At 40.2% G+C, this 20,904-nt stretch overlaps 1 protein-coding gene across 1 annotated transcript; it reads right to left on the bottom strand.

The window, feature by feature from the left end:
* Positions 1 to 15,252: 15,252 nt before the first annotated feature.
* Positions 15,253 to 15,854, bottom strand: LOC147977659 (fatty acyl-CoA reductase 1-like). The gene is made up of 3 exons (XM_087514501.1): positions 15,661 to 15,854; positions 15,439 to 15,513; positions 15,253 to 15,316 (listed from the first exon to the last, which is right to left on the bottom strand). Exons 1-3 carry the CDS (start codon positions 15,852 to 15,854, stop codon positions 15,253 to 15,255), a joined length of 333 nt encoding a protein of 110 aa, XP_087370627.1.
* Positions 15,855 to 20,904: the final 5,050 nt, after the last annotated feature.

The following is a 20,904-nucleotide window of genomic DNA, read 5'->3' on the forward strand; positions in this document are numbered from 1 at the left end:
GCGTCGCCGGCACTGGCGGGGGCTGGTGGGAGAGGTGGGTGCGGCCATCGGCGGGGATCGGGGGAAGTTCTGGCAGTTCGTGGTCTTGGGTTTTTTTTGTCGCTACTAGCTCGGGGGGTTCCCGAACACCTCATCAGGTCCTATATAGACGCGGTGTGATCCAAATAACTATTCTAATCCTAGAATTAGAATAGTGCTGTCCTCTATATATATGTATGTATGTATGTATGTATGTATGTATGATAGCACTATTCTAATCCCTGAATTAGAATAGTTATTTGGATCACGGCGCGTTCTATATAGAGCGATCGGGTTGTTCCCAAACTCTCCGACCCTTTGCAAAAAAAAAAATCACCCACGACCGCTTGTCCACCACTTCCTTCACCGATCCCCAACCTTCCCCTGATCCCATCGCTGCCGCTGCCTACCTCGCCTCCTACCGGCGCGCCACCACTTCCGCCTCCTTCCGGCGCGCCGTCGTCCCCGCCTCCTACCGGCGCGCCAGTGGACCCGCCCTCTCCCCCCGTGATCTGCACCTCCCCGCACGTCGCGCGCCGCCGGTCGCCGCTGTGGTCGAGCTTCCCCGGACCCCAACGACCAGCCGTGATGCACTCCCCAAACCATCACGCATCCCCGGATCCACCGCCACCACGATGTGGCGAGCTCCCTCACCAGGGATCCACTGGGACGGCAGCGGCCCGATCCCCCTGCCGCGGCCAACGATCTCCTGCTTCGCCCTTGTTGTGGTGGCCGCCAGCGGCCTTCTGCCGCGCTAGAGGTGCCCGTCCCCTACCTCCCGACGCTGCCTTGGTCTTCCCCACCTTCTCCAGTAGCTACAACGTCGGACATCTCCTGTAGTGGATCGGCTCATTAACCACCGCCCGATGCGTCGCCGGACCGGCGGATCCACGCTGCTCCTCCACCTCCCGACCAATGCCCTCGGCCCATCCTGTTGCTCACCTCCTCCTACATATGCATCAACAAAACATGGCATCCGCTGCAGTCCACATCGTTCAACAGTAGCAGCTCAACTCCTCGCCGCCAAAAGCCCACGGTCTATTAAGCCAGAGATGGCACTGTACGCCGCTGCAGCCGGTCATCTGGATCAGACGGCTCCAGGGCCTTCCTCGTTGTCGACACGCCTCCATTTCTTCCACCCATGCTCCAATCTGACCTCTATCTCTCTCCATCCCTTCTTTCTCAGCAACAAGCAGTAGTTATTTGTTGTTGTTTGTTCTAAGATCTGCTCTCTATATTGTACTGTATGATCTAAAGGCTCTAATGTACCAGCGATCAGAATGCAGCAGTTGGAAAAAAAATTAACTTAGTGGCAGTCGTCCTTCTCACTAGGACCACCTTGACCTTCCCAAAGGAAGGTTCTTTGCAACGGCAGTCCGAACATGGCCGCGCATGCCGGCACAACAGAGGAAATGTGGAGGAGGTGCATGGGATCCCAGTGGCCCCTCTTGCTCATGCGGGTGCAGCGCGTATGGTGTTGTGATACGTCTCCGTCGTATCTACTTTTCCAAACACTTTTGCCCTTGTTTCGGACTCTAACTTGTATGATTTGAATGGAACTAACCCGGACTGACGCTGTTTTCAGTAGAATTGCTATGGTGTTGTTTTATGTGCAGAAAACAAATATTCTCGGAATGACCTGAAACTCCACGGAACATCTTAGAAAAAATAAAAAAAAATCCTCGCCAAAGACGAAGACCAGGGGGCCCACACCCTTCTCACGAGGGTGGGGGGCGCCCCCCCTAGGGCGCGACCCCTACCTCGTGGCTGCCCTGGATGCCCTCCGACGCCAACTCCAACTCTATATAATTGCTTTCAGAGAGAAAAAAATCCGAGAGAAGAAATCATCGCGTTTTACGATACGGAGCCACCGCCAAGCCCTAAAACCTCTCGGGAGGGCTGATCTGGAGTCCGTTCGGGGCTCCGGAGAGGGGGATTCATCGCCGTCGTCATCATCAACCATCCTCCATCACCAATTTCATGATGCTCACCGCCGTGCGTGAGTAATTGCATCGTAGGCTTGCTGGACGGTGATGGGTTGGATGAGATTTATCATGTAATCGAGTTAGTTTTGTTAGGGTTTGATCCCTAGTATCCATTATGTTCTGAGATTGATGTTGCTATGACTTTGCTACGCTTAATGCTTGTCACTAGGGCCCGAGTGCCATGATTTCAGATCTGAACCTATTATGTTTTCATGAATATATGTGAGTTCTTGATCCTATCTTGCAAGTCTATAGTCACCTACTATGTGTTATGATCCAGCAACCCCGAAGTGACAATAATCGGGACCACTCCCGGTGATGACCATAGTTTGAGGAGTTCATGTATTCACTATGTGCTAATGCTTTGTTTCCGTTCTCTATTAAAAGGAGGCCTTAATATCCCTTAGTTTCTAATAGGACCCCGCTGCCACGGGAGGGTAGGACAAAATATGTCATGCAAGTTCTTTTCCATAAGCACGTATGACTATATACGGAATACATGCCTACTACATTGATGAATTGGAGCTAGTTCTGTGTCACCCTATGTTATGACTGTTACATGATGAACCGCATCCGGCATAATTATCCATCACTGATCCGGTGCCTACGAGTTTTCCATATACTGGTTTACGCTTATTTACTTTTCCGCTGCTATTGTTACAATCACTACAAAATACAAAAAACATTACTTTTGCTGTCTTTACTTTTGTTGCCGCTACCACCACTATCATATTACTTTGCTACTAAACACTTTGCTGCAGATACTAAGTTTCCAGGTGTGGTTGAATTGACAACTCAGCTGCTAATACTTGAGAATATTCTTTGGCTCCCCTTGTGTCGAATCAATAAATTTGGGTTGAATACTCTACCCTCGAAAGCTGTTGCGATCTCCTATACTTGTGGGTTATCAAGACCAATTTCTGGCGTCGTTGCCGGGGAGCATATCTCTATTCTTTGAGTCACTTGGGATTTATATCTGCTGGACACTATGAAGAACTTGAGAGATCCAAAAACCAAGATCTATCCCTCAACTACGAGGGGAGGTAAGGAACTGCCATCTAGCTCTGCACTTGATTCACCTTCTGTTATGAGTAAGTTTGCGACACCTACACCTGCTTCTGCTATTTGTTCTGATATGTCGCATGTTATTGATGATGCCACTTCTGCTATGCATGATACTTATGATGAAACTGCTTCTATGCCTGATACTACTGTGCCCCTTAGTGAATTTCTTGATGAACAAATTGCTAGGGCTAGAGAAAAAGAAATTATTGAATCTGAATACGATGATGATAGTGATAATGAAAATATGCCTGTTATTCCTGAGGGTTATCTTTTTGATATGGAATCTTCTGCCGCTATTTTAGCTTGCAAAGATAGATATGAGCTTAAGAGGTTATTAACTAAATGGAACAAAGGATCACTTAGAAATAAAATGAAACACGACCCTGCTTTTGCTACTTCACCTATATGTGTTCCTGATAAGGATTATGAATTCTCTGTTGATCCTGATATAATTACTTTGGTTGAATCTGATCCGTTTTATGGCTATGAATCTGAAACTGTTGTGGCACATCTTACTAAGTTAAATGATATAGCTGCCCTGTTCACTAATGATGAGATATCGCGTTACTTTTACATACTCAAAATATTTCTGTGATCATTAAAGGGTGATGCTAAGATATGGTTTAATTCTCTTGATCCTGGTTGTGTGCGTAGTCCCCAGGACATGATTTATTACTTCTCTGCTAAATATTTCCCTGCTCATAAGAAACAAGCTGCTTTGAGGGAAATATACAACTTCGTGCAAATTAAAGAAGAGAGTCTCCCACAAGCTTGGGGGAGGCTTCTCAAGTTACTTAATGCTTTGCCTGATCATCCTCTTAAGAAACCTGAAATACTTGATATCTTTTATAATGGACTAACCGATGCTTCCAGAGATTACTTGGATAGTTGTGTTGGTTCTCTTTTCAGGGAAAGAACACCGGATGAAGCTGAAATTTTATTGAATAATATGTTGACAAATGAAAATAATTGGGCACCTCCTGAGCCAGCTCCTGAGCCAACTCCTGCTCCAATTACTGAGCCTATTCTTAAACCAACTCCGAAGAAGAGAGGTGTTTTATTTCTCAGTCCCGAAGGTATGCAAGAGGCAAAGAAATCTATGAAAGAAAAATGTATTAAAGCTGAAGACGTTAAGAATTTACCTCCTATTGAAGAAATACATGGTCTTAATTCACCGCCTGTTGAAGAAACATATGATCTTAATTCTTTGTTTACTGAAGAACCTCCTGATCCCGATATCCTGACACAGGTAGTAAAGGTAAATTCTCTCTATAGATATGATAAAGTTGAAGTCCCTCCTACTAAAATTGCTAGTCAGTGCTTGGATGAGTTTGATAACTTTATGTTTAAGCAAGACGACTTCAATGCTTATTTTCGTAGACAATTAAAAGAAAATGCTTATATGATTAGACGCTTGGGTGATTATATGGCTGATATTAAAGGTGAACTTAAACTTGTTAGCAAACATGCTTCTATGGTTACCACTTAATTAGAACAAGTACTTAAGGCTCAACAAGAAGTGCTTAATGAAATGAATAGTAAGAAAAATGATTATGCTGTTAGAGTGGCTACTAGAACTGGTAGAATGACTCAGGAACCTTTGTATCCTGAAGGCCACCCTAAGAGAATCAAGCAATATTATCAAAGAAATAATATTGATGTTCCTAGTTCTTCTAAAAAGAAGAAGAAGAAAAATGATAGAACTGTGCAAACTTCTAGCGAACCTATTGCTGAACCACCCGATAATTCAAATAATATATCTATGTCTGATGCTAAAATACAATCTGGTAATGAACATGAACCTAGTAAAAATATTAATGATGATGCTCAACCTAGTAATGATAATGATGTAGAAATTGAACCTACTGTTGATCTTGATAACCCACAATCAAAGAATCAACGTTATGATAAAAGAGACTTTGTTGCTAGGAAACATGGTAAAGAAAGGAACCTTGGGTTCACAAACCCATGCCTTTTCCTCCGAAACCATCCAAGAAAAAGGATGATGAGGATTTTCAGCGCTTTGCTGAAATGATTAGGCCTATCTTTTTGCGTATGAGATTAACTGATGTGCTCAAAACAAATCCTTATGCTAAACATATGAAGGATATCATTACTAATAAAAGAAAGATACCGGAAGCTGAAATTTCCACCATGCTTGCTAATTATACTTTTAAGGCTGGAATACCAAAGAAACTTGGAGACCCCGGAGTACCTACTATACCTTGCTCCATTAAAAGAAATTATATTAAAACTGCTTTATGTGATCTTGGAGCCGGTGTTAGTGTTATGCCTCTCTCTTTATATCGTAGACTTGACTTGAATAAGCTGACACCTACTGAAATATATTTGCAAATGGCTGATAAATCAACTGCTATACCTATCGGTATCTGTGAGGATGTGCTTGTTTTGGTTGCAAACGTTACTATTTTAACAGACTTTGTTAATCTTGATATTTTAACAGACCTTTTCTTAATACTGCAGGGGCTGTTATTGATTGCAACAAAGGCAATGTCACTTTTCATGTTAATGGTAATGAGCATACGGTACACTTTCCGAGGAAACAACCTCAAGTTCATAGTATCAACTCTATTGGAAAAATTCCATCGATTATAATTGGAGGTTTTGAATTTCCTCTTCCTACTGTCAAAAAGAAATATGATATACTTATTATAGGGGATATGCATATCCCCGTCGAGGTAACTTAGTGTTATTCGAAATTTCTCCGGTTTCATGATTATCAGAATGAGTTTGTTAACAAGACTTGATCAACCTTGTTAGTGGATTCTTTTTTATGAGCATGAGATGGATGAAACTAGAAGCACAAACTTCTGTACCCCACTTCTACTTTCTGTTATTTATAATAAATAAAGTAAAAATAGTATTTTCAGTCTATTTCCTGGCTTATCCGTGTAATATAAAAATATCCCGAAAATAAAAGTCCTCAGAATGACATGCCAATTTAATATGATTTTTTCGAGAATATTTGAGGATTTACTGTGCAAAAATTACCGCGGGAGGAGTTGCCACCTGGCCACGAGGGTGGTGGGCGCCCCCCTCTAGGGTGCGCCCCCTGCCTCGTGGGCCCACGGTGGCCCTCCTCCACTTATCCCAGCACCCATCTTCTTCCTGTCTCACACAAACCCGAAAAACCAACTCAAGCACGAGTTCGAGCCACTTTTTCTGTGATTTTCGATCTCCTTGCTCAAAGCACCTCTCGCAAAACTGCTAGGGAAGATTGTTCCTTGGTATGTGACTCCTCCATTGGTCCAATTAGTTTTTGTTCTAGTGCTTTATTCTTTGCAAATTTGTGCTGCATAGGTGACCATGTTCTTGAGCTTGCATGTCAAATTTATATGGTTCCAAGTAGTTCTAATGCTTGATATAGGCTCTAGGCACTTGTAGGAGTAGTTGCTATCAGTTTTATTGAAGTTGGTTTACTTTTATTTTGAAGTTACTAAAAATTTCAGAATTTTTCAGAGAAAAACAATATGCTTAGGAAGATGTTTCAAGGTGGTTCCTCTCAGAAGCAAGGACCCAAGATTGCTATAAGCGATGCTCACGAGGATCCACCAAGAGACGCTCCAGTACGGCCTTGCGAATGGCCGTCGGAAAATTTTATGGACCGTGCAGGAGTTAAAGAAGAATTCAAAGCATATTTGCGCAATGCCGGTCTTGAGGATTTTGAGGCTAACAAATGCCCCCGGTATCATGATCTCACAAGTTCATTTGTGAGGAGGTTTGAGTATTCATATTGACGTAATTCTCCTTCAATCATGTTTGATCTCTATGAAAAATCTTATACCATGGACTTAGAGGATTTTACTTCTGCTTGCAAACTTCCATCATGGGGTAGTGTTAGGGATCCCCCTAAATCTGAATTTAGAAACTTTCTTGCTAGTATAACTGTGGGGGAATATAGAGATATAACGCAGGCTACCATAGGGAGCATTCACTTTCCTGCTATACATTATTTTGCTCTCTTCATCGGTAGATGCATAAATGCTAAGGATGAAGCATGTCACATGTGTGTCCCTGATCTCAGCATTCTTATGAGTGCTGTGTTAGGAGACCAATCTTATCATATGGGAGCCATTGTAGCTCATAGGTTGCATCATAATAGACATAATGGTGATTTCTTTGGAGGAATTTATGCAACCCGCTTAGCTCATTTTCTTGAGATAGACATTCGTGAGGGTGATACGGAGTTGCCTCCTGCATATTCAGATTATGACTCTATGCCTTCGCACCATTTTGTTGAGAGGCCTGAATCACCTCTCTTATATCGTTTAATTTTTGATACACGACGTGTTTTCCGTATTACTCTCCCTGCTCCTGCATTCTTTGATTCACAGACAAAAGGAAGATATGTTATTACCAGAGAGGAGGCAGAAGAGTACGAGAGGAGAGCAGAGGCAGCTCGACTCCACGCTGCGCTCAGCAGGCGATAACCACTGCACATCAACTATTCTTCCTCATCACAGTACGACCCCAACAACTATTATTATGGATATCCGCCGGGCCAGCCGTGGCCATAGACCAACTTAGGCCAAAAGCCTAAGCTTGAGGGAGTACGTATTTCTCACAGACATTACATTTATGCTCACACACACTCATTGCTAGATGTCGGTGCTCATACTTTTTCACTGTAATATCCATGCTAGTTTATTTTCTTTTTCCCGCTTTCTTCTTGTGTGTTTGTTAAACCTTAAGAAAAACCAAAAAATTAGTAGTAGTTTATTTTTCTGCTGTAGTAGTAATAATTAAAAAGAAAATCCAAAAATATTTCCCGTTCTTCTTTTGCTTGTTGGGAGCTTTCCCGTGTAAATAGTTTTATTTCTTTTCTTTGGGGGTCAGTAGGAGAAGACCATAATTAAATTGTTGAAGTGGCTCTTATATGCATTATTGCTGATTTAACCAAGAGACCATATTGCCTTGTCTTCTCATGTTTATTGAATGCTCGCAGATTCCAGCTTAGTCCAATGCACGTGCACTCTTATTATTATTCACACCGTTCGGTCGTGCAAGTGAAAGGCAATTATGATGATATATGATGGACTAACTGAGATGAGAAAAGCTGGTATGAACTCGACCTCTTTTGTTTTTGTAAATATGATGAGTCCCTCATTCTTGATTCAGCTTATTATAAATAAACATGTTTGCAATGACAATTAGAGATCATAGTTGCTTGTGCCATGCTTGATTAGCTATGAGTTATAATGGTTTACCTTGTGTGCCAACATGCTATTGAGATGATTATGATGTGGTATGATGGGGTGGTATCCTCCTTTGAATGATTTAAGTGACTTGACTTGGCACATGTTCACGCATGTAGTTGACACAAATCAACATAGCCTTCACGATATTTATGTTCATGGTGGATTATATCCTACTCATGCTTGCATCCAATGTTTATTAATTTTAATGCATGTACATGGCTGTTGTCGCTCTCTAGTTGGTCGCTTCCCAGTCTTTTGCTAGCCTTCACTTGTACTAAGCGGGAATACTGCTTGTGCATCCAATCCCTCAAACCCCAAAGTTATTCTAGATGAGTCCACTATACCTTCCTATATGTGGTATCTACCTGCCGTTCTAAGTAAATTTTTATGTGCCAAACTCTAAACCTTCAAATAATCATTCTGTTTTGTATGCTCGAATAGCTCATGTATCAACCAAGGCTGTCCTTATCTTCCGTGTTAGGCGGGTTATTCCCAAGAGGAGTGGACTCCGCTCCTCACTCACGAGAAAATGGCTGGTCACCGAGATGCCTAGTCCCATGCTTTATGCAAACTAAATCAAAATTAATTGCAAATAGAACTCCCCCTGGGACCTGATGTATGTTGGAGGCACTCGTTGTTTCGAGCAAGCCATGGATTGATGCTTGTTGGTGGAGGGGGAGTATAAACTTTACCATTCTGTTTGGGAACCGCCTATAATGTGTTTAGCATGGAAGATATCGCCATCTCTTAGTTGTTACGTTGACAATGAAAGTATACCGCTCAAAATACAATTTATCTCTATTTCAAAACCGAGCTCTGGCACCTCTACAAATCCCTGCTTCCCTCCGCGAAGGGCCTATCCATTTACTTTTATGTTGAGTAATCACCCTCTTATTAAAAAGCACTAGCTGGAGAGCACAGCTGTCATTTGCATTCATCACTGTTAATTTATATTGGGTATGACTATGATTGGATCTCTTTTACCATGAATTACAATGTCTAGTCAGTCCTTGATCTTTAAAGGTGCTCTGCATTTATGTTTTGCAGTCTCAGAAAGGGCTAGCGAGATACCATCTTGTTATATCATATTGTGATTGTTTTGAGAAAGTGTTGTCATCCGAGATTTATTATTATGACTTGTTAGTTGATTATGCTATTGATATGAGTAATCATGAGACCTGAGACTTATTGCAAATGTGGTTAGTTATGATCTATGCTGAAAACTTGAATGCTGGCTTGACATAGTTACAACAACAACAGCAAACAGAGTTTGTAAAAGTTTTTCTTCCTTTCTTTCAGTTTGTCAACTGAATTGCTTGAGGACAAGCAAGGGTTTAAGCTTGGGGGAGTTGATACGTCTCCATCGTATCTACTTTTCCAAACACTTTTCCCTTGTTTTGGACTCTAACTTGTATGATTTGAATGGAACTAACCCGGACTGACGTTGTTTTCAGCAGAATTGCCATGATGTTGTTTTATGTGCAGAAAATAAATATTCTCGGAATGACCTGAAACTCCACGGAACATCTTAGAAAAAATAATAAAAAAATCCTCGCCAAAGATGAAGACCAGGGGGCCCACACCCTTCTCATGAGGGTGGGGGGCGCCCCCCCTAGGGCGCGCCCCCTACCTCGTGGGCCCCCTGGATGCCCTCCGACGCCAACTCCAACTCTATATATTTGCTTTTGGAGAGAAAAAAATAGAGAGAAGAAATCATCGCGTTTTACGATACGGAGCCGCCGCCAAGCCCTAAAACCTCTCGGGAGGGCTGATCTGGAGTCCATTCGGAGCTCCGGAGAGGGGGATTCGTCGCCGTCGTCATCATCAACCATCCTCCATCACCAATTTCATGATGCTCATCGCCGTGCGTGAGAAATTGCATCATAGGCTTGCTAGACGGTGATGGGTTGGATGAGATTTATCATGTAATCGAGTTAGTTTTGTTAGGGTTTGATCCCTAGTATCCATTATGTTCTGAGATTGGTGTTGCTATGACTTTGCTACGCTTAATGCTTGTCACTAGGGCCTGAGTGCCATGATTTCAGATCTGAACCTATTATGTTTTCATGAATATATGTGAGTTCTTGATCCTATCTTGCAAGTCTATAGTCACCTACTATGTGTTATGATCCGGCAACCCCGAAGTGACAATAATCGGGACCACTCCCGGTGATGACCATAGTTTGAGGAGTTCATGTATTCACTATGTGCTAATGCTTTGTTCCGGTTCTCTATTAAAAGGAGGCCTTAATATCCCTTAATTTCCAATAGGACCCCGCTGCCACGGGAGGGTAGGACAAAAGATGTCATGCAAGTTCTTTTCCATAAGCATGTATGACTATATACGGAATACATGCCTACATTACATTGATGAATTGGAGCTAGTTCTGTGTCACCCTATGTTATGATTGTTACATGATGAACCGCATCCGGCATAATTAACCATCACTGATCCGGTGCCTACGAGTTTTCCATATACTGGTTTATGCTTATTTACTTTTCCGCTGCTACTGTTACAATCACTACAAAATACCAAAAACATTACTTTTGCTGTCTTTACTTTTGTTGCCGCTACCACCACTATCATATTACTTTGCTACTAAACACTTTGCTGCAGATACTAAGTTTCCAGGTGTGGTTGAATTGACAACTCAGCTGCTAATACTTGATAATATTCTTTGGCTCCCCTTCTGTCAAATCAATAAATTTGGGTTGAATACTCTACCCTCGAAAGCTGTTGCGATCCCCTATACTTGTGGGTTATCATGTGGCCGTGCCGCTTGTGAAGTCCGGTCTGGCCAGCCTTTTCAGCTCGATGTGTGTGTGCTCACTCTGTATGGGAGGCGAGCTACTACTGCACTTTGTCTGCTCGACGGCTGCTGCTGTGGCTGTACTTGGATGGCTGCTGCTATGGTTGAACGTCTGTGTGTGTTTTTGATAGCTCATTTTTACAGTTTGTGCTAATGAACATTCGGCCAGGTTCTTCTGTACTGTTTAAGTTACTTGGTGGATATGTAAGTGGTATACAAGAAAATAAAGTGCATGCTAGAAATAATTTCTTGATTTTCATTTGGTCATTTCCTGTACTAGAACATCAGGTGCTTGTGCTAATGTCCGTGAGTGACAACACCTATGGAACCATGTGCAGAGTAGTACTAAATGATTAGAAGAAGATATACTAAAATAATAATGTTCACTGGATTCAGATAGATCAGTATCCACAAGTGGGCATATTCTCACAAGTACGTGTTGTTTCAAATAGATCAGTATCCACATTCAAGTCCACAGAAAAAAAGATCCGTCGGGAGTTCAAGTTAATGATTAAAATGTTGTGTTCGGGAAGGGCAAGTATGTTAACTCTTTGTACAATTTTTTTATGTTAAACCTAAGAAGTTCATTTATAAACAGAGCAATCCAATGTTTAGAAAAAAGGGTTTTCCGATGTCTAAAATTTTAAAATTTTAATTTTTCATTTATGCAAAGGTCAAAATGTTGTGTTCAAGAAGGTCAAGTTAAAAGAACAGAGCAGTTCGATGCTCATTAAAACATTTGGATTTTTCTTGTTTTTTAAAAAATAACCAAAATGATGGAGAAGTTCGATGATTATAGAAAACTCGGATTTTCCTCGCTATTAAAGAATGGAAACAAGATGTTCAAAAATAAAAAACAAGAAGTTCAACTTTTAAAAAAATAATGCTTCAAAATTTCATAAAAAAAGGATTAAGAAATAAAACCAGGAAGTCCATATTAAGAAGATGGAGAAGTTCGATGATTATAGAAAACTCAGATTTTCGTCGTTATTAAAAAATGGAAAAAAGAAGTTCAAAAATAAAATAAAAAGAAGTTCAACTATTATAAATAGAGCGCTTCAAAATTCATAATGAAGGATTAAGAAAAATCAGATTAAAAATTCATTAAAAAACTCAAATATTTTCATGTAACCGAGAGAAATTTAGGTTGATAACTGCAAGAAGTTCATGTAATACACGGTGTACATTTTGTATTAAAAAAGAATAAAAAAGCAAAGGATAAAAGTTTTGTTGTTATAAGTTCAAGTCCTTTGTTGGAGAAAGTTAAAAAAATTATTGTGAGAGAGATTTGTACAAAAGGAATAACATTTGTGTAACACTGATGAATGGATGAGAAAATTACAAACGAAAATACGTCACAGAAGTTCAACTGAAAACAGCAGGAAGTTCAACTACTACAATGGATGAATTTCAAATGAAAAACCGTTAAAATTGTCGCGAGTATGAAGAAACAATCAACACGGGAAAGTTGTGTGTTCATAGCAGCTTTCCACTGATATATCACTTGCTCAATTCCGGTGAGGGTTCCGGTGAGTGGATGGAGAGCTACAGGCAAAAAAAGCACGTGAAAAACAGAGTGAAGTTCAAGTAGACATGCCGAGAAGTTCAAGTTCTTCACGCGGTGCATTTTCGAAGAATCTTTCGCGATAAAGGCAGAACGAATGATCCCGCCATTTTCGAAATTACTTGAAAACGGCTATGAATCAGAGGAAACCATCAACATGGAAAAAAATCGCATTCTCCTTAGCTTTTCAACGGTATATTATTTGCCCCATTCCGACAAAGTTTGTAGAAATTACGGCAAAAATACCCTTTTAGTCATTTTCAAAATTGACTTAAAACAGTAAAGAATTGAGAGAAACAATATATACAGAAAAGTTTCGCATTTCCTCAAGCTTTCCAACGCCATATCATTTGCTACATTCGGACGTACGGTAACAAAATTAGCTAAAAATACAAACTCGGTAGAACTTGTATCGTTTTCTAAATTACTTTTAAACCGTTCAAAATTAGAAAACACTTTCAACATAAGAAAGTAGCGCATTTTCGTAAGCTTTTCAATGCCATATCATTTGGATAACCTCAGATTCTCGTGCCGTTTAGAAATGACATCGAAAAAATACAAAATCGGGTGTTTCGTTTGCGAAATTCCACGGTTTTCCAAATTACTCTTTATCCATAGGGGATTAGAGAAAACTTTTAACATATGGAAGGAGCGGTTTTGCAGCCGTTTTCCAACGCCATATTATTTGCCTCATTATGATAAACGGTTTAGAAATGCGATCGAAAATACGATTCATGTTTTTTGTATGAGGAAAAAACGATTTTCAAAACTGCTCTTAAACCGCTTACATTTTGCCAAAAATTTAATTTGGAACATGATACTGGTGTCCATAGCTTTCCAACGGTATATCGGAAGCCTCATTTGGACAATGTTGGCCGAAGTTCAACCTAGCACTAGGAGAAGTTCAGGTCGAACAACTCAGGCAGTAAAATTGTAAAAAACGCAATTTCATCACGACCCGAGAGCAAAACCCGCCAACGAGCGAGATTACTATTTAAAACATGAGAAAATTACAAACGAAAAATACGTCATAGAAGTTCAACGTGAAAACATCATGAAGTTCGACTACTATAGTGAATGAATTTGAGATGTAAAACTTTTAAAATCGTCGCGAGTATGAAAAAATGATCAACACGGGAAAGTTGTGTGTTTACAATAGCTTTCCATCGGTATATCACTTGCTCAATTCCAGTGAGTGGATGGAGAGCTACGAGCGGTGGATGAAGAGCTACGAGCAAGAAAAGCACGTGAAAAAATAGAGTGAAGTTCAAATACACGTGCCGAGAAGTTCAGGTTCTTCACGCGGTGCATTTTTGAAGAATCAGTTTCGCGATAAAGGCAGAACGAATAATCTCGCCGTTTTGGAAATTACATGAAAATAGCTAGGAATCAGAGAAAACCATAAACATGAAAAAGTTTCACATTTTTTGTAGCTTTTCAATGATATATTATTTGCGCCTTTCCGTTAAAATTTGTAGAAAATACGGCGAAAATACGTTTTTCGCCATTTTCGAAACTGACTTAAAACTGTAAATAATTGGGAGAAACAATACATACCAAAAAGTTTCGCATTTGTTCAAACTTTCCAACGTCACATCATTTGCTGCATTCGGACGTGCGGTTAAAAAATTAGCTCGAAAATACGAACTCGGTAGGACTTGGACCGTTTTCTAAATTACTCTTAAACCATTCAAAATTAGAAAAAACTTCCAAAATGAAAAAGTAGCGCATTTTCATAAGCTTTCCAACGCCATATTATATGCCTCAATTGGATCAGCTGTTTAGAAATGACATCGAAAATATGAACTCAGCTGTTCGGTTTACGAAATTTTACGTTTTTTCAAATTACTCTTTAACCATAAGGAATTAGAAAAAACTTTCAACATGTGGAAGGAGCGGTTTTGCAGCATCTTTCCAACGCCATATTATATGCCTCATTCCGATAAACGGTTTAGAAATGCGATCGAAAATACGATTCACGTTTTTTGTGTGAAAAAAAGGGTTTTCAAAAGTGCTCTTAAGCCGCTTATATTTTGCCAAAAATTTAAGTTGGGTCATGATATTGGTGTCCATATCTTTCCAACGGTATATCGCAAGCCCCATTTGGGCAATGTTGGCGGAAGTTCAACATAGTTCACAGTGAAGTTCAACGTACTATTAGCAGGGCAGGTCAGCTTGTGATCAGAATATTATTCTGATCCCGTGATCAGAATAGTGTTTATATATATTCAAAAAAAATCTGACATACAGTTTATTGATGCACAAGCTGATACTACATACTACATAGAGCTGATACAAGAAATGTATTTTATTGATAGAATTCATAAGCGTAACAAAATATTGTACAATACATATTCACCAGAGTTTCATAAATAATATACTCCATCCGATCCATACTACCTGTCACTGGTTTAGTACAAAGTCTGTGGAAGCAGTAAAATTACTGTATTTCAAAGCCTAGAAACATCGTTTGAATTTTGGCTAGTCGAATGTAACTCAGTCTGCATATATATGAGCACGCCAGGAATGTGAACGTTGTAGAAATAGTCATCCCAGTTGATGGACCTGGGGTCAAAATCAAAGCAATATGCTTATTTGTTATTTTGATCCTTGTTCCTCACCATCCTTAGTCTCTCCAAGTTGTTATCATCAAAGCTACATCAAATTGATAAAATCAACTCAAACTGCAAATTTTTAGGTAACAAATATTTGTAGAATGTTTTTTTTGCAAAAGCAAAAAGAAAACTATGTTCTGACAAGATTAAAAAGTTGCTTACCGTCCTTTGAACAGGACGTAGGGCACGTAGAGCTCAATCAGCTGCGTGACGAATCTGTGTTTCCTGTTGTATTCACTGTAGCACCGTGAGAAAACACCACAGAGTGTAATGTTCACTAGGTGAAGCATCTGTCCAATCAATCACAAGACGAGCTCATAAATCTCCTTCATGTACAATCTTAGCTGCACACGCTCATCATGTACAATTTTCCTAAAGAATCACATCTTCTTTAGCCACACACACTCACCATTCCTCCCTGTGCATGGTGGGTTGTAGAAGAAGTAGCGGTGGCCCCAATCTGCAAGGACGGCGTAGGTTGCGGGGTTGTGCAGTGATGATGTTACATGGTAGATGATATGTGGTTGCTGATCCTTCGAGTGTGCTACCATGGCAGCCATCATAGCGTTCACCACCATGTCCCTTGGAATCTGTCCAAACCACCCTCACCAGAACCACACCTCATGGCTGGTTAATCACCTGTACCTTAATCAAGTCTCATTCCAAATTTTGGTTGGTAATTTGTGAACTGATTACTCACCACTTCCATTATCAAATCCAGGTTAGCTACGAAGAATGACATGGTCTGCTTGGCATATCCTGCCGGAGGGGGAATCGATCATGGAGGGCTTCTACATCAACACCATTGCCTCTCCGATGAAGCATGAGTAGTCTACCACAGACCTACGGGTCCATAGCTAGTAGCTTGATGGCTTCTTCTCTCTCTTTGATTCTCAATACAAAGTTCTCCTCGATGTTCTTGGAGATCTATTCGATGTAATACTCTTTTGCGGTGTGTTTGCCGAGATCTGATGAATTGTGGATTTATGATCATCTTATCTATGAATATTATTCGAATCTCCCCTGAATTCTTTTATGCATGATTTGATATCTTTACAAGTCTCTTCAAACTATCGATTTGGTTTGGCCAAGTAGATTGGGTTTTCTTGCAATGGGAGAAGTGTTTAGCTTTGCATTCAATCTTGCGGTGCTCTATCCTAGTGACAGAAGGGGAACCGACACGTATTGTATTGTTGCCCTCGAGGATAAAAAGATGGGGTTTTCATCATAATGCTTGAGTTAATTCCTCTACATCATGTCATCTTGCTTAAGGCGTTACTCCGTTCTTTATGAACTTAATACTCTAGATGCATGCTGGATAGCGATCAATGTGTGGAGTAATAGTAGTAGATGCAGAAATCGTTTCGGTCTACTTGACACGGACGTGATGCCTATATTCATGATCATTGCCTTAGATATCGTCATAACTTTGCGATTTTCTATCAATTGCTCGGCAGTAGTTTGTTCACCCATCGTAATATTTTCTATCTTGAGAGAAGCCTCCAGTGAAACCTATGGCCCCCGGGTCTATTTTCCATCATATAAGTTTCCGATCTATAATTCTAGTTTCCTATTTACTTTCTTTTGCAATCTTTTACTTTCCGTTCCATAAATCAAAAATACCAAAAATATTACTTTACCGTTTATCCATCTCTATTAGATCTCACTTTGCGAATAACCGTGAAAGGATTGACAACCCCTTTGTCGCGTTGGTTGCTAGTTGGTGTTTGTTTGTGCAGGTATTCGATGGCTTGTTGCGTTTTCTCCTACTGGATTGATACCTTGGTTCTCAAAACTGAGGAAAATACTTACACTACTTTGCTGCATCACCCTTTCCTCTTCAAGGAAAAAACCAACGCAAGCTCAAGAGAAAATAATTAATAAGGGAAAATAAGATTCACATATAAATATACTATCCTAGAAATCTTTTGTGATTGCGAGCCCTCATCAAAATATTATATGCTAGAATTGTTGACATTGGACAAGGAAGACAACTTAATGATTTATGTTTGTTCATATTCACATAGAAGTCATATTGTCGTAGATCCTTTAACATGTGGTGCTTGCCCCCTATCTTTGCTAGCAAAAAATCCGCACCAAGTAGAGATATTACTTGTGCATCCAAAAACCCTTAAACCCAAATCTTATTTTCAAGAGTCCACCATACCTACCTACGGATTGAGCAAGATCTCTCAAGTAAGTTGTCATGGGTGCAATAAGGCAATAAAAATTACTTCTAAAAGTGTGAGATCATTTAGTGTAAAAGAAAATTGAGCATTGTACGAACTTGTGATGGTGAAGAATAAAAGCGACATACTGCATAATAAAGGTTACCATCACAAGGGGCAATACAACATGACGTTCTTTTGCACTAAGGGGTTGAGCATACAAACAAATAAGTGAATGGCAACCTCTTCTTCCCGCAGCGAAGGGCCTATCTTTTACTTTTATGTATTTACTTTTATGCAAAGAGACAAAGTTTTCTCTCTATTCCTTTTTATTTTCTCCTTTGGCAAGCATCATGTGGTGAGGAAAGATCTAGGTACATATGTCCAGTTCAATATGGGTGGCATGAGTTATTATTGTTGACATCACCCTTGAGGTGAATACGTTGGGAGGCGAAACTATAAGCCCCTATCTTTTTATGTGTCCGGTTGAAAAGTTTTGCTCATGTGTATGTGGTGAGTTTTAGCAATCATAGAAGACTATATGATAGTTGAATATGTGGACTTACCTAAAGGCTCCGATACGTGACCCTTCCTAAAAAGATGATTAATTGTAGTTACAAAGTTGACTGAGAACATAGTTTATTGGTTTCTAATAGAGTTTATGCTTTATACTTCTATAGTGTGATGAATTGTCACGTATTCATGAGAAGTCTATGATAAAAGTTCTATGATAAAAGTTTTATGTTTAAATATGTTGTTGTTATAATAATCAACATGATGCTTCTATGTCCGTATTTTGTTTTTATAGACACCTCTCTCTCTAAGCATGTGGACATGTTTTTCGATTTCGGTTTTCGGTTCAGGAAAAGCGAGGTCTAAGGTTGGGGTAGTTGACGTCCATTTTGCATCATGTTTTCCTACTGTTATTTATGATGTTTTTATGCATAATAATGTTTTTGGAGTAATTTTAATGCTTTTTTCTCATAATATGCAAGGTACACAAAGAGGGAGAATTCCGACAGCTGGAAATATGGACCTAGAAAAGCTACGTTAGGCTACCTATTCTGCACAACTCCAAACAAGCTGAAACTTCATGAAGAATTTTTATGGAATATATGAAGACCATTGGAGCAAATAAGTACCAGAGGGGGCCCACCAGGTGGGCACAACCCACCTGGGCGCGCCAGGGAGCCCAGGCTTGCCCTGGTGGGTTGTGCTCACCCAGGCCCACATCCGGTGCCCATCTTCTGTTATATAGGTCATTTTGACCTAGAAAAAAAGGAGAGGACTTTCGGGACAGAGCGCCGCCATCTCGAGGGGAACTTGGCCAGGAGCACTTTTGCCCTCCGGCGGAGCGATTCCACCGGGGGAACTTCCCTCCCGGAGGGGGAAATAATCGTCATCATTATCACCAACAACTCTCCCATCTTGGGGAGGGCAATCTCGATCAACATCTTCAATAGCACCATCTCATCTCAAACCCTAGTTCATCTCTTGTGTTCAATCTTGTTACCGGAACTATAGATTGGTGCTTGTGGGTGACTAGTAGTGTTGATTACATCTTGTAGTTGATTACTATATGGTTTATTTGGTGGAAGATTATATTTTTAGATCCAATAGGCTATTTAATACCCCTCTGATATTGAGTATGATTATCATTTGTGAGTAGTTACTTTTGTTCTTGAGGACACAGGAGAAATCATGTTGCAAGTAATCATGTGAACTTGATATGTGTTTGATATTTTGATAATATCAATGTTGTGATTCCCTTAGTGGTGTCATGTGAATGTTGACTACATGACACTTCACCATATTTGGGCCTAAGGAAATGCATTATGGAGTAGTTATTAGATGATGGGTTATGAGACTGATAGAAGCTTAAACCTTAGTTTATGCGCTATTCTGTAAGGGACCGATTGGATCCAAAAATTTAATACTATGGTTAGAATTTATTCTTAATACTTTTCTCATAGTTGCGGATGCTTGCGAGAGGGTTAATCTTAAGTAGGAGGTTTGTTTAAGTAAGAACAACACCTAAGCACCGATCCACCCACATATCAAATTATCAAAGTAGCGAACACGAATCGAATCACCATGATGAAAGTGACTAGATGAAATTCTCGTGTATCCTCAAGAACGCTTTGCCTATTATAAGAAACTGTTTTGGCCTGTCCTTTGCCTCAAAAGGATTGGGCTACCTTGCTGCACTTTTGCTACTAATATCGTTACTTGCTCGTTACAAATTTTCTTGCTACTTGATGAAGTGCCTCCCTCGATGGCAAACACGATTACAAGTCTATCGGGAGGTAGATGATATTGTTTATATTGACAGTGTTTGTTGGTTTATAACTATCTTATTGGGGAAACCCTGGACATGTGGATCTGTGTGGCAATGCGACTTCAGTGAGAAAAATGATGCAACTTTCAGTGTGTGCAACTACGGAACAAATCTAGAATTTTTTATAGTAAAACCCTTGCGCAACTAGCTGAAATTGTTTCGGGCGAGTCTCCCACTAAAAGACATGGTTGTTTTTTTCTGCGGGAACACTAAAAGACATTGTTTCCTATTTAAGCGGGACAGGAGTGCCTATGCTCTAAAACAATTGCTAGATAACGCGGGCTTAAGCTACAGTCACTCCTTAGGAGTTTTAAGGCAGAACAAATCACCAATTGGTCAGCGAAAATGTGAAATTTCATCATCGCATCTATGGTGTTTGTGACCACATTTCAGATGTCAGGCGTTCTATGATTCCAGGTGTCACATTGGTCTAGACTGATAAGAACGACACGACTAGTCAACTTGGCCCCCGCCTGATTAAGATATGCATATGGATGTAGATTCATTGATGCGAGGCATCAGGTGTTTCAACAGCCTTTAAGTTAAGCTCCTGTGACATTTTGGTATGGCTAAACTAATTATTATTTTCCCCAAAAATGGCTAAATTAACTAACTGGTTGGTGGGAACTTTGTCTCATTTCAGTAACCTACCAAGTCTAGCTTTATACCACAATCAAGAAATTGTGTGTGCCTGGATCAGCTAAGTAAGTTTATTCTTAGAGCATCTATTCAATTTAAAGGCATATGGTTGAACAGTTTGTTGCGTTTATGGTGTCATTTGTTTCTTTTTGCCTACTGTGATTAGCGTCGTTTGATGAAAAAAGGCCCATTGTTAAGGCGCTTGCTCTCGAGGTCTCGATATCTATCCGCTCCTTTTAATTTATGGTTGGTATATAAGTAAGCATGTGACGGCGCGAATACCCTGACTGACATCGTTTGCGTTACCATTAAACAACTAACTAAGGCTAGAGTAGCCAGACTTGCAAGAGAGAAGACCCGTGGACGTCCACAAAACTAACGTAGAAGGTAATTAAAGACAACCAAGTTACCTGCCACGTCCGATTTAACCTATTGCACATGGACGATAGCAGATAGGAATCGCTGGCATCAGATTTTTACACA

The sequence above is a fragment of the Triticum urartu genome, chromosome 3A, assembly GCF_056163025.1.
Source record: "Triticum urartu cultivar PI428250 chromosome 3A, HENAU_Tu73, whole genome shotgun sequence".
NCBI classification, from domain to species: Eukaryota; Viridiplantae; Streptophyta; class Magnoliopsida; order Poales; family Poaceae; genus Triticum; species Triticum urartu.